The sequence below is a fragment of the Crotalus tigris genome, unplaced genomic scaffold (assembly GCF_016545835.1).
Source record: "Crotalus tigris isolate CLP2741 ecotype Arizona unplaced genomic scaffold, ASM1654583v1 scf7180000019971.1508617, whole genome shotgun sequence".
In the NCBI taxonomy this organism is placed as follows: Eukaryota; Metazoa; Chordata; class Lepidosauria; order Squamata; family Viperidae; genus Crotalus; species Crotalus tigris.
The window spans coordinates 1,309,022-1,326,572 of record NW_024097800.1 but is presented as its reverse complement, the minus strand read 5'-3'; the positions used below and the strand labels follow the sequence as shown (position 1 = coordinate 1,326,572).

General features: G+C 36.5%; 1 protein-coding gene across 5 annotated transcripts in view; it reads right to left on the bottom strand.

Moving 5' to 3' along the window:
• Window positions 1–17,551, bottom strand: part of MGAT4C (MGAT4 family member C) — a 176,668-nt gene that overhangs the window by 35,048 nt on the left and 124,069 nt on the right. For 2 of the 5 annotated variants that reach the window (XM_039365209.1, XM_039365212.1), the window contains exon 4: window positions 1,632–1,669. The exons of 1 other annotated variant lie outside the window; for it this stretch is intronic. In XM_039365209.1, coding sequence (XP_039221143.1) covers window positions 1,632–1,669 — 38 coding nt within the window. Of the gene's footprint in view, window positions 1–1,631; window positions 1,670–1,798; window positions 2,019–17,551 lie in introns of those variants that run through there. 2 more of the 5 variants (XM_039365210.1, XM_039365214.1) reach the window with 2 other exon arrangements.

The window sequence follows — 17,551 nt, the reverse complement described above, 5'->3', positions numbered from 1 at the left end:
TAAAGTTGAGAAAGTCTTTATTTTATTTTTTTTAAAGTAGCTGAATTGCAAAGTATAAAGTTTATCTTAGTGTAAAGGTTGGAATAAGAATGCAGAGACCCATGTTTAAGATTTTGTTGGCTATGGAACTTGCACTGTCCTGCTGGATCAATCACTCTCAAATGAGTTTACTCATGGAGAATGCCCTCATATATATGTTCCTTTAAAAAAAACCCTTCCCAAATACACACACACACACACAAACACACACACACACACAAAATTACTGTATTTCTACAAAGTAAATAAATCAGCTTTCTTCTATGCATTGGACATGTTTATTTTGCACATAAATGTTTAATATTTCATTTTAATGCTATCCACCTTGGCTAATTAGAACAAATATCAATAATACTAACAACACTAATAACCTAATTCTTTGATTATGATTACAAAGGTCACATTCTGGAGGCTATTTTTTCAGAAATCTAGAAGGCTTCCTGCTCCACAAAACAGACATTAGGAAGTGAAACAACACATCACAGCCAATTTTTTCACTATATTGGCTGTAACTGTACAAGTTAATATTATATTGAATAAAACCAGCATTCAGATCTCCATTCGGAGGAGCATTAATGCCAGTGTGTGTGTGGTGTTCTGCATTGCCTTAGCTTTGATGACATGAAAGAGTACCATCCCCAGTTGCCTCCCCCTCACCAAACAGCATAAGATCAGGATAGGATGTGGAAGCATGAAATCAAACAAACATTTGTACATATTCAAGAAAGGGAATCTGCAGTAATTTTCAAGTCATAAAACTGCATCATCATATTTTTCTTTAAAAATGAGATTAAAATTTTTGGGTAAAAGAAGGAGGCTTCAGTGGTGCTAAATTGCCAAAAGCTCTTTCCAGGTGCTCTTTATGTTTCTTTCTGAACTTAGATACAGAAAGAAAATAAGCCTTTTGTCAAAAATTGAAAAAGCACAATTCATGAAAATTAGGTATAATTTTATAAATTTTTTATGCACCCAAGAATCTTCTCTCTGATTCAAAGTTTCTTTTAGGCAGGTGTTTTTTTAAGTAATTGAATGCTAAATATTGGACTGCTATTCCTGAGTTGTTCATTAGAATTAACTGAGAAATGAAAGAATTATTATTTCAATAGAAATATTCATTTCAAAAGGGATAATACATAGGATTGTTTGAAATAAATATTTTCACCTCAATCATATTGATCAATATTAAATGTAATAATAATATCTATTCTACAGTTAAAAGCATTAAATATTGCTAAGCAACCATTTAAAAAGAAATAGCTAAAAATCTATTTAGCACCCTGAGCTGATGAAATTTGCAGCTCTATAGTTAAAGGGAATCAGGTTGGTGAAGACTGCTCTGCACTGGAAGCTGCGCCTCTAATTTGCTCCTTTTTTTAAAACCATGACAGATTTATCAACACAGCACAGAAGTGGAGAGGCTCAATACAATGCTCTGAATAAAATTCAGAAATAAGAAACAGTACGCTTAGAGTTTTGTAATATTCCAATTTCATGTGTGAGAAAAACAGCTAATTGAGAATTCTGGAAAAAAAATCAGCACCAAACAAAAGTGTTGTGCAAATTTGTTGGTATTCTGAAGGAAATTCACTCACCCAGAGAAACAAGTAGAACTGCATAACTTTTTTCTTTCCTGTAAAAGAAATGTGTTCACTTATGTGTGAAAGTTCCAAGCAAATCATCCTCTTTTTCTTGCTGCATTTCTCCCCTTATGAAAAAAAATCCCTCCAGTAGTTGATCATGATTATTTTTGAAATATTACCTCATTATTATATCAAAATGCAAAAAATAAAACTGTCTTTCATCTTGATTGGAAGTACGGAGACAAATGCAGCTCAGCCTATTTCCAATTAGAATCAAGTAACTTAACTTGTCCCATGTCTTGGTTCTTTGCCTACTCATCAGCTCTATGCAACAAGAGTGTTGGATTTTTCTAGCTTCACTTTTATGTTTGCACTCACAAGCAGGTGGGACAATTATATTCAAATCCAGATTAGTCTGTCCACATTGCATTCATAGATGGGAGTATACAACTTGGCGTTTGAGTCAAATACAAGGTTCGGCATTCAGGTGGGGCCTGAACAAACATATAGACAGTGGCACTTTAAACTAAATTAATTATAGATAACATGGTTATTATGCAATCATTTCTTTTTGCTAGCATGTTGAAATTTCTAAATTGGTGGCAAATTTAGGAGCACTTCTGAGATTGCATTCAAGGTCTTTATGTTTTGATTTGGCTCATATTATGAACCTCCAAATTAGAATATTAATTATATAAATGAAAACATGTCTATATATGTGCCTAGTTGATCAACTACATGTGAATAGATCAGGTTAAGGGAGTACTGGCAAATAAAGAACAGTTTCAGAAACAGTTGCCAAAAAGGTATGAGTCTGCATAAGATGGACTCATATATAAATCCCATCAGGTCATTTTAGTTGTGCAATACAAAGAAATTAATCATTGACAGAGTTTTAAGACCTGTTGGAAAAGGAAGGACATTGAAATGGCATTGAAAATGAATGGAGTAAGCTTCTATCAATCTGACTATTAACTCGTAAGGTGATAAAGAAGGTAAAAGAACAGCAAATTAAAACAATCTCTACCATGTTTTACAGAGCTTAATAATGTCATCTTAGGGTGAGAAAAACAATCCAGTAAGAGACAAGTCTTGAAGAACTCCTGAATACTTAAAAAGACAGAAAATCAATACGGGCCATAACTATTGGCACAGACATGTAATGAAGTGTAAAACTTTGGTATAACAACAAATTAAAATACCATTAATGTCTAGGTTAATGAGAGAACATAAAATGATTTTTTAAACATATACCTGTTCTTTGCTTTGCTCTTTATTAAGAGGGCTGTGAAGCATTCCATTGGGAATGTCAATGAAGAGTTAGGACTTAGAATAATCCATTAAAATCCAGCCCTTCTCAAAATTTTAAAGCCAGTGCCATCATTTAAATGAGTAACAAGATTTCAGGGAAAAAAATAACTTGAAGATTGCAAGAGGCAGGTTAATTGGGTTCATGTCTTGAAATGTCTTCTGAATTGATTATCATCCATTTTTTCCCATTGATATAGCTCCAACTTCTGGCAAGAAGAGAAAAGCATTCTCACTGCAGACTGACAACAGTGTGGGCTGAGCTATTTTGGAAAAGAGAAGTCAGATATTTATACAGAGAGAACTGATGAGGATAAATGGATGGATAGATAGATAAATAGATAGATAATAATAGTAGTAAAGTTGGAAGGGACCTTGGAGGTCATCTAGTCCAACCCTCTGCTCAGGCAGGAAACCCTACACCATTTCGGACAAATGGCTGTCCAGTCTCTTCTTAAAAACTTCCAGTGTTGGAGCATTTACTGCTTCTGGAGGCAAGCTGTTCCACTGATTAATTGTTCTCACTGTCAGGAAGTTTCTCCTTACTTCTAGGTTGCTTCTCTCCTTGATTAATTTCCACCTGTTGCTTCTTGTCCTGCCTTCAGGTGATTTGGAAAATAGCTTAATTCCCTCTTCTTTATGGCAGCCCCTGAGATATTGGAATACTGCTATCATGTCCCCCCTTGTCCTTCTCTTCGTTAAACTAGACATACCCAATTCTAGCAACCGTTCCTTATATGTCTTAGCCTCCAGTCCCCTAATCATCTTTGTTGCTCTTCTCTGTACTCTTTCTAGAGTCTCAACATCTTTTTTACATCGTGGTGACCAAAACTGGATGCAGTATTCCAAGTGTGGCCTTACCAAGGCATTGAAGAGTGGTATTAATACTTCACGTGATCTTGATTCTATCCCTCTGATAATGCAGCCTAGCACTGTGTTGGCCTTTTTGGCAGCTGCAGCACACTGCTGGCTCATATTTAAGTGATTGTCTACTAGGACTCCGACGTCCCTCTCACAGTTACTACTATTGAGCATGGTGCCACCTATGCTGTACTTGTGCATTTGGTTTTTCTTGCCTAAATGTAGAACATTGCTTTTTTCACCATTGAATTTCATTTTGTTAGTTAGTGCCCAGTGTTCAAGTCTGTCCAGATCCTTCTGTATCTTAAGCCTGTCTTCTGGAGTGTTGGCTATTCCTGCTAGCTTGGTGTCGTCTGCAAATTTGATGAGTTCCCCATCTATCCCTTCATCCAAATCGTTGATGAAGATGTTGAAGAGTACTGGGACCAGAACAGAGCCCTGGGGCACCCCACTACACACTTCCCTCCATATAGATGCAGTTCCATTGAGGACCACTCGCTGAGTACGGCCGGTCAGCCAGCTACGGATCCATCTGGTGGTGGTTCTGTCTACCCCACATTTTTCTATCTTGTCAAGTAGTAGGTTGTGATCTACTTTATCAAATGCCTTACTGAAGTCTAAGTAAATTATGTCCACAGCATTCCTCTGATCCACTAATTTTGTCACTTGGTCAAAGAATGCAATAAGATTTGTCTGGCATGATATATTTTTGACAAACCCATGTTTGCTTTTAGTAATGACTTTGTTTGCCTCTAGGTGTTCGTTGATTCGTTGTTTGATTATCTTTTCCAGGATCTTCCCAGGTATTGAGGTCAGGCTGATAGGTCTGTAATTTCCTGGATCCATTTTTTTTCCTTTTTTGAGGATGGGAACGACATCAGCTCTTTTCCAGTCCTCTGGTAGTTCCCCTGTGTTCCAGGATCTTTGAAAAATATAGTTCAGTGGCTCCGATATCACATCTGCCAGTTCCTTGAGAACTCTGGGGTGTAATCCATCTGGTCCTGGCGATTTGAACTCATCTAGGCTGGACAGGCACTCACTAACCATTTTCTTGCCTATCTTAACTTGTGTTTCTGTTTTGTTTTTTATGGCACTATTTTTGATAGGTTGGTCTGTTTTTTCCCTTTGTGTAAAGACAGATGCAAAAAATGAGTTAAATAGTTCTGTTTTCTCCCTGTTGCTTGTCACTTTTTTGCCACTTTCACCCATAATGGACCAATCATTTCCTTCACTTTTTTCTTATTTTTTTACATGTTGAAAGAAGCTTTTTTTGTTATTTTTGACTTGGTCACAAGCCTTAGTTCATTTTGAGCCTTGCCTTTCTTCACTTCATCTTTGCAGGCTCGGGCTATTTGCTGATATTCTGACTTAGTTATGTTCCCCTCTTTCCACTTTCTATACTTGTCCTTTTTATCTTTCAATTTGTCAGAGAGTTCTTTATGCAGCCATGCTGGTTTCTTTTGAGAGCTGTTATTTTTCCTCTTTGTTGGTATTGTGCTAGACTGTGCTTTTATTATCTCATTTTTCAAAATTTCCCAAGCTTCTTGAGTTGTTTTCCCCTTGAGGATTCTCATCCATGGAATCCTTCCCAAGCCCTCTCTAAGTTTATTGAAATTAGCTCTCTTGAAGTCCAAGACTCTAGTTTGACTGTGTTCTATTGGTTGTGCTTCTATAATGTTGAATTCTAATATTGCATGATCACTTCCTCCCAGGGTTCCTATGGCTTCAACACCGTCTATCATTTCATCTCTGTTAGTGAGAAGTAGATCCAAAATGGCTAATCCCCTAGTTCCCTTCTCTACTTTTTGGGAGACAAAGTTGTCTGCTAGGTTTGCCAGGAACCTGTTTGATCTTCCACTTGGTGTGGAGTTTGTCTCCCAGTTGATGTCAGGGTAGTTAAAGTCCCCCATTACTATTGTGATGTGTTTCCTACATACCTTAGTTAGCTGACTAGCAAAAAGTTCATCTATTTCCTCTGTTTGGTTGGGTGGTCTGTAGTATACACCTATGGCAATGTCATTACCCCCCCCTTTTATATTGACCCAAATGCATTCAAGACAGTTTTTATCATTGTTGTACTCTATTTCTGTGAAGATGTAGTTATTTCTTATATAGAGAGCAACTCCACCTCCTCTTTTATTTGTTCTGTTTCTTTTAAATAATTTAAATCCCTCTAGCTGTGTGTTCCATGTGTGAGTTTCATCCCACCATGTTTCCGTAATGGCAACAATATCGTATCTGCCCTCATTAACCTGAATTTCTAGTTCACCCTGTATGCTGTTCATACTCTGTGCATTGGTGTATAAACATTTGAGTCCTTTGTGGGTGGCCCTGTGTTTCCTTTCTACATAACCTGTGTGGTGCCTGAGTTCCCCTATTGTATTACCACCTATTTGGTTAGTGCACTTTATGTGGCACTCGCTATTAGAGGCTTCATTTTGCTTGATAGCAAGGTTGGTATTCTTGTCCACACACACATCTATGCTACATGCACTGATAGCCCTATAGTTTTTAAATTGCCGGGGACAGGGTTGTTCCGTATCAATTAACTCCCTATCCCCGCTGTTTAGTTTAAATTTCCCTCCAGAAAATCTGTGAATTTATAGCCGAGTAACTCAGTCCCTTTTTTGATGGATGCAAACCATCTCTTTTGTACGTCTTTTGATTGGACCAGCTACTGACATTGTGACTAATATATCCAAAGCCTTCCCCTTTACACCACTCCTTTAGCCACATATTGAATTATGCTATGCGCTGGCCTTTTCCGTTTTGCTCCTTATACACTGGTAAAACCTCTGAGAAAGTAAGCCTACAGCCTATTCTGCTAAGTTCCTTCCCCAAGCTCTGGAAATCATTCTGCACAGAGAGTACATCTTTTTGGGACAGATCATTAGTGCCAAGATAGATAGATAGATAGATAGGTAGGTAGATAGATAGATAGATAGATAGATAGATAGATAGATAGATATGTAGATAGGTAGATACAGTAGATACAGTAGATACGGTAGATAGACAATAGATATAGATAAATCTGGCATTTCTTCCATTTCCCTTTTATCTACAAATGCAATACAATTTATTTCATTTAGTATGTATATTTCTGGGAGTCCTTTTGTCATTTATTATTGTCATTTTGTTTCATACATAAACTGATCTTTTGACTGCACTGCCATCATTTGTCCTAGCAGTGCTGCATAATTGTATTTCCATATTCTCCAGAAGCATGGAGATTCTTATAAAAAAAGGTTTCTGTTCTGACAGATGTTGGCCTGCTAGATTATAGAAACTAATGACTTCCAGAGTAGAGATAGGTGACAACATGCTCAGTTAATTTAGAGCCTCAAACTTGGAAGCATCTTATGAAATGCATCACAGGTAAAAGCAAATTAGTTCCTATTTAATTTAGCACTACAGCAATAGTTACAATAACATTTTTCCAGTTATGTAATTATGTGGAGAAAATGTCTAAATCATGTAGTTATTTTATGTAACATTATTAGCAGAAAAACAATTCATTTCAATTCAATGATTTAAACTTTCATTATGTTGTACTTCCCATCCCTAGCTTTGATGTAGTTTAAAGCAGTGTTAGGTGACACTTTGGGAAGGCTGAATAGCTGAATGGAAGAGCACAATCTTTGCATGCAAAAAGCCCAAGTTCAACCCGCACAATCCTTGCAAAAGGCTGGGAAAATAGGTTTTGTCTCAAATATTGAAGAACCATTGGTAATCAGCAAAATATATTGATATCATGAAGTGTGCTATGTTGCTTTAATGTTCAATGAAACCTCCAGAGATCTATTTAAATATAAAATCCAAGAGAATTTCATATCAAAATCATCAAAAATCATATGAACCTAGAGAATCCAAATCATGCATTAAGAGTTACATTTCCCAAAACCATTTTATATTTTAATGTTGTAATCTAATATATATAATTGACCAAACTTTATAACATTTTACCTATTATTTCTTCCTACGTTCCTTAAACATTGCTTTGATGCAGCCTTCTCCATCCATGACCCTGTTGAGAATTCTGGAAGTGAAGTTGCACCAATATAAGAAGTACTCAAATTTGGCAGATAGAGTAAAAACTTCCATCAAAAATCTTCTTCCCTATAACGATTTGAATCTTATTTTCCCTTGCAGAAGATATCACATTGTTGAGACTACTTCCTTAGGATTGTCTCCAAGAGAACCCAGCTGCTTTGTGACTCACACGTGTGATCAAGGGACAAGCTAATATGTCAAATTCGAGTTTCTATGTGTTAATCAGTAGGATATAAGAGAAAAACAGCCCTTCTCAGAAGTAAGACTTCTTAATCCTTAACTATGTTATAAGAAGAAGAAAAGTAGCATACTATTAGAAGAAAAAAAGGATTGGGAATCACACAGTGCTGTATTATAAAGATTCCAACAGCCTACTTAAATGGCTCTGTACATCTATATGATGCACCACTAAAATTGCATCCTCCTTCTTTTCAATAGAAAAGAAAAACAGAATAGAAAAGGGACTCATTATGTCCAAGAGCTGAGAGCGGTGGTGAAACAAGAGGAAAGCCAATTTAAAAGCAAACTGTTCACAAACCCTAGTGTGACCTCATGCCCCCCCATCCAACTTTGCCCCAGTTTTATATAATTGGTATGAAACCACAAATGGATAGACTGACTGAGAACATTGCTTTAAACATTGCTTTAAAGGCAGCAACTACGTAGATGAATGTAGTACAGAAAATATTAAGCAATCATGAGATTTAATGATATTGATGAAAGACAGTCCTACTAAGAGAAAGCAAAGTAACCAGTATCCAAAACATATTGAAATCAATACATGTATATTCCTATTTAATTTAATTTGGATCAAGCTAATTTTATACTGATTTCTTTCTAAGATGAAACAACTGTGTAGATAATTGGTACACTCTTATTTCCTCTGAATCAATGGCTGAACAATTACAGGGTTTATCTATCTACTATAATGTGATTCTGAGCATACATCTGAGCAACATGAATCTGAGCTAATAATGCAAAGGAAGAAAGAGACATATGAGTTTTTAAACACATCAGAACCAACACTATACCTTATGAATGCAGCTGGTTCCTGGGACCAAGAATGCTAAAGAGTAACTATTTCAAACCTAAATTAATTGTTGCATCATTTTTTATAATGGAGAACATAGGTGTCATCCCCAGATCAATATTTCCAGCAGAGGTTGAGATACTGGATTAAATAGGGGAAACGAGAGATGAGCTAATAGATTTATTGATGATTCAGTTCTTGATGTTATCTCAGCAACCAAGGTCAGGAAACACCAGAAATCCAGCAACTCAAATCTGAACTACAAATAGTCTCTAGTCTCAAGGAAGTGAATATTTGGGCTGGGCTAAGATATTTTGCTTCTCAAGAGGAAACAACTGATGCCTATCACCCCAAAAGCACAGAATCATAGCAAATGGTCACCAAAAAATCACCATCTCTTTGATGTTCTAGAAATTATAACAACGTTTAAAAATAATAGAGCTTAATGCAGAAATGTTATAAATAACAAAATTCAAATTTTATTAATTTTTCAATTCTGAACTTTTTAGACAAACAAAAGACATGACTATTTAAAACAATACAAAAATTCAATCAAGGTAATGCTTTGACTATATAATGATTTACTTACAATGTATCTTATTAAGAAATCATTATAAATCATTATAAAGTCAAATATTATCATTTTCTTTGAAATTCAAGTTTTCCCAAGGAATTGCCAAAATCCTCTTGGAATTGGTTCAGCTCATATTTGCAGTGGGAACTGTTGAACTGTTCACCATGGGATAAAATGAAATGCAGATTTACTGAGATGCATTTAGAGTATATATACTTTCTGTATGTCTGAATGTGTCATTTCTGATTCCTGGTAACTGCCTGCATTAGTTGCTTGGGTTTTTGGCAAGATTTCAGCAGTGGTTTGCCATTGCCTTCTTCCTAGGGCTGAGAAGAGAGAATGACTGTCCCAAAGTCACCCACCTAACCTTGTGCCTAAGCTGAGACTTGAATTCATGAAATCCCAGTTCCTAGCATGGTGCCTTAACTACACCAAACAGGTTCTCATGTATACAAAGAACATAATTATTGAAATCAATGGAAGGAGAATTCATGACCTTTGAAATCCTAATGTTTTCTTCCATTAATGCTGAAAGTCCTTTAGTTGGATATGGGAATAGAATAGAATAGAATAGAATAGAATAGAATAGAATAGAATAGAATAGAATAGAATAACAGAGTTGGGAAGGACCTTGGAGTTGGAAAGGACCTTTTTTTCTTGCCTAAATATAGAACCTTACTTTTTTCACCATTGAATTTTGTTAGATAGTGCCTAGTCTTCAAATCTGTCAAGATCCTTCTGTATCTTAAGTCTATCTTCTGGAGTGTTGGCTATTCCTGCCAGCTTGGTGTCATCTGCAAATTTGATGAGTTCCCCATTTATTCCATCATCCAATTCATTGATGAAGATGTTGAAGAGTATTGGGCCTAAAACAATCTCTTATTAGTCCAATGAGACCAAATCTCCTTCAAGAACTGTTCTTACAGAATTTAAAAAAATTCTTCTTCCCCCACTTTTGAAATGTCATCTTCTCATTGTCTCATAATATCAAAAATAACTGCGCAGCTAATGCAATCAGGTTTATTATGGTACCTAATGACTTCTATTCAAGACATGAAAAGGGAGGGAGGGAGGGAGGGAAGGAGGGAGGAAGGAAGGAAGGAAAGAAGGAAGGAAAGAAGGAAGGAAGGAAAACTCTGTATTTAATTTAAATCATTCAGGAATTATGCCAAAGGTTTACTGTTTGATTGATGCTATGAAAACAATTCAGCCTCATTTACTGATAATGTGTAATGATTCAGATTATTCATAAAAGTTTCTCTGTGTGTGTGTGTGTTTGTGTGCGTCCATGCTCTGGCTCTTAATATACAAATCTTTGTTCTCTCTTTTAGCATCTTTTTTAAATGCATCTATTTACATTGTCTATTTGCATAGCTCCCCAGTAAATGAAATGTGCTATACAAACGTAGCATTATAATTAATTTGATGTTTCATGCTATATTTGTATTCATAAATGTTCCATAAAGGAAACATGTATATAATGTAAGAGATGACATGTAAAGAAACTAGCACAAATAACAAATGATTTTCTTCAAACCTTTTATGAATCCTGTTTTATTGAATCCTAAGGGTAAATAATTGAAAATAGAAAAAAAAGGCTCATAATCTTGCATCTACAGTTGTTATTACCATAATGCTCAGAGTAGCACAAAGTTATTGTAAACATTTCTTCTGTTTCTTTCCTTTAACTAAGTCTACTCAATTCAAACACCATACAACTTCAATACCATGGTAAAATAGTTTGCATCTCTGGATAATTGTGTGAAAAAATAGTTGTTTAAAAATTGGTGTTAGATGTAAGAACTTTTCATAATATTTTGAAAATGGGATAGCTGGTGATACATATTGTTCAGTGAGTTGCCCAAGACTACTTAGAATATATATATATAAAAATCATGTTTCCAATTGTTTCTTTCGGTACCCTAATTGTTCAACTTCAAATTACAAATATATCCAATACATGTTTGTGATTACAACAATATAACCAAAATTTCCAGAGTTTTTGCTTCTTGAAAATGCCAGTCTTTGTTATTTCTTTTACTAAAAAGCAATCATTATTAATGATGCTCCTAAATAAAATATGTCTACTTTAAGAAAGCTCCATCATATTCAAAGGATACAACTGTGAAGTAGGTATTTAAAATTTTCCAAGCTTACCCTAGTTTTCTATATTTAATTTCCATTGCTTAATCCAGATCCACAGAAGTGTATGAAAGGATGTTGGAGCTCCTATAGTGCCCAATATTGCATTGTGCCTGATAGACTGTGACTCATATTGCAGAGTCTTGTCAGCTGTCAGACTAGTTTATGTCAGTTTCTTGTACAACCACACTGACATTGAGAAGAGAAAGAGAAATTAAATTGGTTGAATGTGTAACTATGAATTAGGTTTAGTCATTGTATGCTTTATTTCAGGTGAGTAAAACATAAAGTCTAAGATTTAACTTTATGAAAGGTTACAATTAAGTATTAAAATATTTTAGGCACATTTAACTGTCCAATAAATGCTAGCTTTTTTTCTGCTAAGTGTTTCTGTAGACACCAATGATTCCTTAATGAACCTTTTAGTCTTACATGTGATTTTTGCTTTCACGTCCATTTTAAAAATGAAATCTTATTTCTTTTTGTTCAATTTATGAGGAGGAGGAGGAAGAGGAGGAGGAAGAAGAAGAAATAATTTTTGCTTGTCTGCACCAAGCAAATTTAATATTCTAATGAAACAAAGTACAATATTCTACCTGCCCATATCAAACTCTTAAGATGATGCACCTTTTAGGGAAAAAAAATTACCCAAAATCAGTCTCAGAAAATAGCTAAAAACACTAGTATTCAGTTCAAGGTTTTAAAACAAGTGTTCAATGCTTCTATTTATTCTACAGTCAAAATACCTAATCAACAAATGATAAACTTGTTACAGATCAAGAGTGAAGCAAAGAGATGAATCCCAAAATATTGCTGAAACAATCCAGAGAAATCAAGCCAGACAGTATCCCAAAATTTCAACTACCAAAGAAACCTTGATAACAAAACTCAAATCTTGTCATTTATTAAGTATTCAACTGAGTCATGACAATATATATTTATTATTATCACATCTTATAATTTTTTTGCCTCAGTTTCTTCTCAAAGTGCATTCCTAATTTTACATGAGTTAAATGTGGAGATTCTATATACACACACACATATGTGAGCAATCTGAGTTTAGAAAACCTTATGTAATTGCATTGTTAATAAGTACATCTAGATAAAATACAGCTGGAATGAACTATTCAATTAATGTTCACTAAAGCTGATTGAATAAAAACTTTGAATAATCCAGTCTATTAAATTTGCAATTATTGTCTGAGAAATAATATACATATATATGTTTTCTGAGGTGTTTGTATGTAGGTCTTTGGTTATTCAGGTTTTCTCCCGCGTAAAATTGGAAGTGTCTTGGCGACGTTTCAACGAAGTCCCATTCGTCATCTTCAGGCTGATGTTTTCAGCTTCATGCTTCGAGGAGCAATGTGTGGTCTTAGCTGTTTCTTCCTTTTAACTGCCAGTGGGGGTATGAACTGATTGGGTGGGAGCTTGGCTGTGTTCTGATTGGGTGGATGTGTGTTCTGATTGGTTAGGGGTTTGGCTGTGCTCTGATTGGATGGGGGGTTGGCTGTGCTCTGATTGGAGGGGGGGTTGGCTGTGCTCTGATTGGATGGTGCTTTCCACCGTAGCCAACACGGAGAACATCAGGGCGAGGGAGGAGTGCACAGATGCCCAAATGTGTAGCTCCCATATGAATGTCATTTATGATGGTGGGGAGGTGAGAGGAGAGGATGTGGAGCAGAGGTCGAGAGAAATGCGGGGGTGTGGCTGTGATTCCAGAGAGGGTTGCAATACCAACAGAGGAGAACCGGATGCCCCCAGGGTGGACAATGAAAAGGGAAAGGGGATGAGAGTTAATATTATGGGAGGAAAGAAGGATGAAGGGGTTTTGGAGGAGATGGTGCTAGCAATGGAGGAGTGGGAGAAGTGATCCGGAGGAACGATAGAAGGAAGTGCAAGGAGAGTAACAGAGAAACATCTGGAACACAAATTGACCGGGCAGGACCAGTGACGCAGTCCAGGAGTCGGGTGCAAATGTCAGCCAAACCCATTTAAGTCATCATTGTTTACTGGCTTCTTAGCCCTGATGATGTTTGGAGTTCGGCAGCTTTTAGTAAAGTATATTTTTATATTTATATTCTCCTGGTGGTCGCATTTTTATTTATACTATAAACATGCCCAGGAGTTGTATTTTTATGAAAATTTCTCCCTCTCTCCCCCCCCCCTCTCTCTCTCTCTCTCTCTCTCTCTCTCTCTATATATATCTAATATATATATTATATATATATATATATATATAATATATATAGTATATATTTTCTGAGGTTGCGCGGGTGTTTGTATGTAGGTCTTTGGTTTGTTAGGTTTCTCTCGTGTAAAAATTGGAAGGTCTGGCGCACGTTCGATGAAGTCCCATTCGTCATCTTCTGGCTGGTGTTTTCAGCTTCGTGCTTCAAGCAGCAAGCATGCAGCTGAAAACACCAGCCTGAAGATGACGAATGGGACTTCGTCGAAACGTCGCCAAGACACTTCCAATTTTACGCGGGAGAAAACCCGAACAACCAAAGACATATATATATATATATATATATATATATATATATATATATATATATATATTCAATATATATATATATATTCAATATATATATATTCAATATATATATATTCAATAATGAATCTGGATTTACAAAAAAAGCATGAAATAACATTTTAGATTATAGGTAATTTTTCATGGAGATAAAAAAAGAAATGCTTCTAAAATGTCTTTTGAGTATTATGGCTAAGATGCCCTTTCAACATCTTTTTTTCTTTCAAAAGATGCCATCACTTCAAATTGCTTTTCAGATTCTTCTTTCTCTTTTGCAGTTATTATGTTGCTTAAGTATCATGTAACTAAGATCATTTTTGTATATTCATATGGCTGAGCCAAACAGAACCTTAGCTTATGACTATAAAGTCTTCATTATTAGAACTCATACAAAAGATCTCATTATAACTTTCCCCATTTCATTCATAAATTTCATGATGGGAGAAAGAAGAGAAGAATTTAATACAGGTAGTAGTTTTATAAAACTTTCTGTTTTATAAATGTAAAATCTAGAATGGAATTTATCATTAGCCCTATATTTTCCAATTAAATAACATATAGTAAAATATGATTTTATTTATCAAAAAGTTGTGTTTCACACTCATTGTTTCTGTAGGCTTTGTAATACCCTGATTAAGGGGTTAAGCTGTAAGAGAAAATCCAAGTCAATGCATCAACTGATCTGTACTCAGGCAATAACAGATTTATGAGAGAATCACTGTACTATTAACTCTTGCAAAAAATATTTCCATTTGACTTTGTGTGACTCCCACCTGTGGCTATGCTGAGTCTTTAAATTTCGTTTCATTTTTCAATGAACAAGTCTGGCAGGGCTTAAAATGTATGTTACTCATTCCTGTGGGGAAAAATGATACATGAACTAAAATACAATAAAGGAATTTGTGTGGTGAGAATATAAACAGCAGATCATTCTAGGCACCAAATTCAGTTCTCAATATTTCATGAGCTGGCTCAAAGCTATAGTCAGATGTGATACACACAAAATGCCTCCCTGCAGACTTCTTTTATCTCAGATACCAGTCCAACTTCCTGTTGGCTGGCAGTTGACCAATAGTTGCAAGCATTGAAAGCAAAACTATATCCTTATGGAAATAGGCAAATGTAATTTTTGAACTGCATCCTGCTACTACCCAATAAGTATGTTAGTGGTTGAAGGGCAGGAGACTGATACCAAACCTGACAATTCCTGGCCCTTGAAGCTTCCCAGGAATAGGTGGTGGAGTCATTGGCTTATTTTTGCTTTTACTTTACTTCTTATTCAGAGTTAGTAATTGAAATCATTTTAAATTATTTCTTGAGCTGCAAGTAAAAGAAGTCCCTGCGGATTTTACTCAGCTAGTTGTTGCCTACTGTAGGGGGCGGTGCACATCTTCATTACAAGGCCATTGAGCCAGCACTATCTGAAGACATTTCCATGGTCATGTGGCCAGCACACCATCATGGAGCACTCTTACCTTCCCACTGAAGTAGTACCTATTAATCTACTCGCATTTTCATGCTTTTGAACTGCTAGGTTGGTAGGAACTGGGGCAAGGATGGGAGCTCACCCCATCACATGGCACTCAGGTCTTGAACCTGGGCTACTGGTTTTTCAGCCAACAAGCCCAGAGTCTTAACCTCTGAGCCACAATGCTGCCCTTGAACTGCAAATGCAATCTAGTAATTCTCCTAAAGCACGTCTCCAAGGGAAAGAAGAATATATATTGAGGGTGTCAGATAGTGGAGTCCCTAATAATAGCCTCTAACTTATCTACTGTACCATTTTCCCTTTGTCATAAAATGGACAAATAAAAAGGAGAAGAATATTTGGATGAGACATGTTTTCTTTTTGTTTTAGTAATTTGACTTTATTAATGGATTAATATAAATCCAGTAGATAATAAAAATAGTAATATTTGTTTTCTGAGGTTTTCGCGGGTGTTTGTATGTAGGTCTTTGGTTGTTCGGGTTTTCTCCTGCGTAAAATTGGAAGTCTCTTGGCGACGTTTCGACGAAGTCCCATTCGTCATCTTCAGGCTGGTGCTTTCGGCTTCGTGCTTCGAGGAGCAAGCACGAAGCACTCCTTGAAGCACGAAGCCGAAAGCACCAGCCTGAAGATGACGAATGGTACTTCATATCGAACTCGCCAGACCTTCCAATTTTTACGGCTGGAGAAACCCGAACAACCAAAGAACCTATATATATATATTGGTAACCCGAACCACCAATTCACCCACACACACACACAAACACACACCACACCACACACACGACAAAAGAAAAACACCACATATATATATATATATATTATATCATATATATATGATAAATATATATATGATACAAATAAAATACGAACACCAGGAGAGTATAAATATAAAAATATACTTTACTAAAAGCTGCCAAGCTTTCGTTTGGAAACTCCAAACATCATCAGGGCTAAGGAGCCAGTAAACAATGATGACTTAAATGGGTTTTGCTGGCATCTGCAGCCGGCTCATGGACCGCGTCACCATGAGCCGGCTGCCATATATATGTCTTTGGTTGTTCGGGTTTTCTCCCGCGTAAAATTGGAAGTGTCTTGGTGACATTTCGACGAAGTCCCATTCATCATCTTCAGGCTGGTGTTTTCAGCTTCGTGCTTCGAGCAGCAATGTGTGGTCTTAGCTGTTTCTTCCTTTTAACTGCCAGTGGAGGTATGAACTGATTGGGTGGGAGCTTGGCTGTGATCTGATTGGGTGGAGGTGTGTTCTGATTGGTTAGGGGCTTGGCTGTGCTCTGATTGGCTGGGGGAGTGTTCTGTTTGGTTGTGCTCAGGTTAGTCTGAGTTGCAGAGGGCTTTAAGATTTTGGGCTACCTTGCTATTTTTTGGCTTCGCGTTCGTGGTCGTGCCTCCTCTTCATGGAGGGTGTCAGTTTGTTTCATGTATGGATTGGAGGGGTTTAAAGTGGCTAATGATGCAGCTGTGGTCTGGCTTCTGGTTTGTGGTCGTGTCTCGTCATTGGTGTGGCTTTGGGTTTGTTTTTTGCGTGGATGTGTGGTGGTGACATCCTGTGTGGTTTTTGTGAGTGTGGGTCTGGTATCATTTTTTGTGTTAGGGAGTCGTTTGTCAATAAGGGCGGGTTTCCAAATGGCTGGTAGGCGGGAGGTATCATCTCGCTTGTTCATGCTGTGTGGGTGTTTTTCTATCTCGATGGCTTCTCTGATTATTCTGTTATTAAAATGTCACTTTTGGCAATGGTTCTGTATTTTTAAAGTCAATTTATGTCCTGTGGCTTTAAGGTGTTGGACCAGGGAAGATGTTGGTTCCTCTTTTTTGACTGAGTTCTTATGTTCTTCAATGCGTGCACTTATTCTTCTGTTGGTTTGTCCGATGTATGTGGTGGGACAAGTGGTGCATGGGATTTCGTATACTCCTTGATTTTCTAATTCAA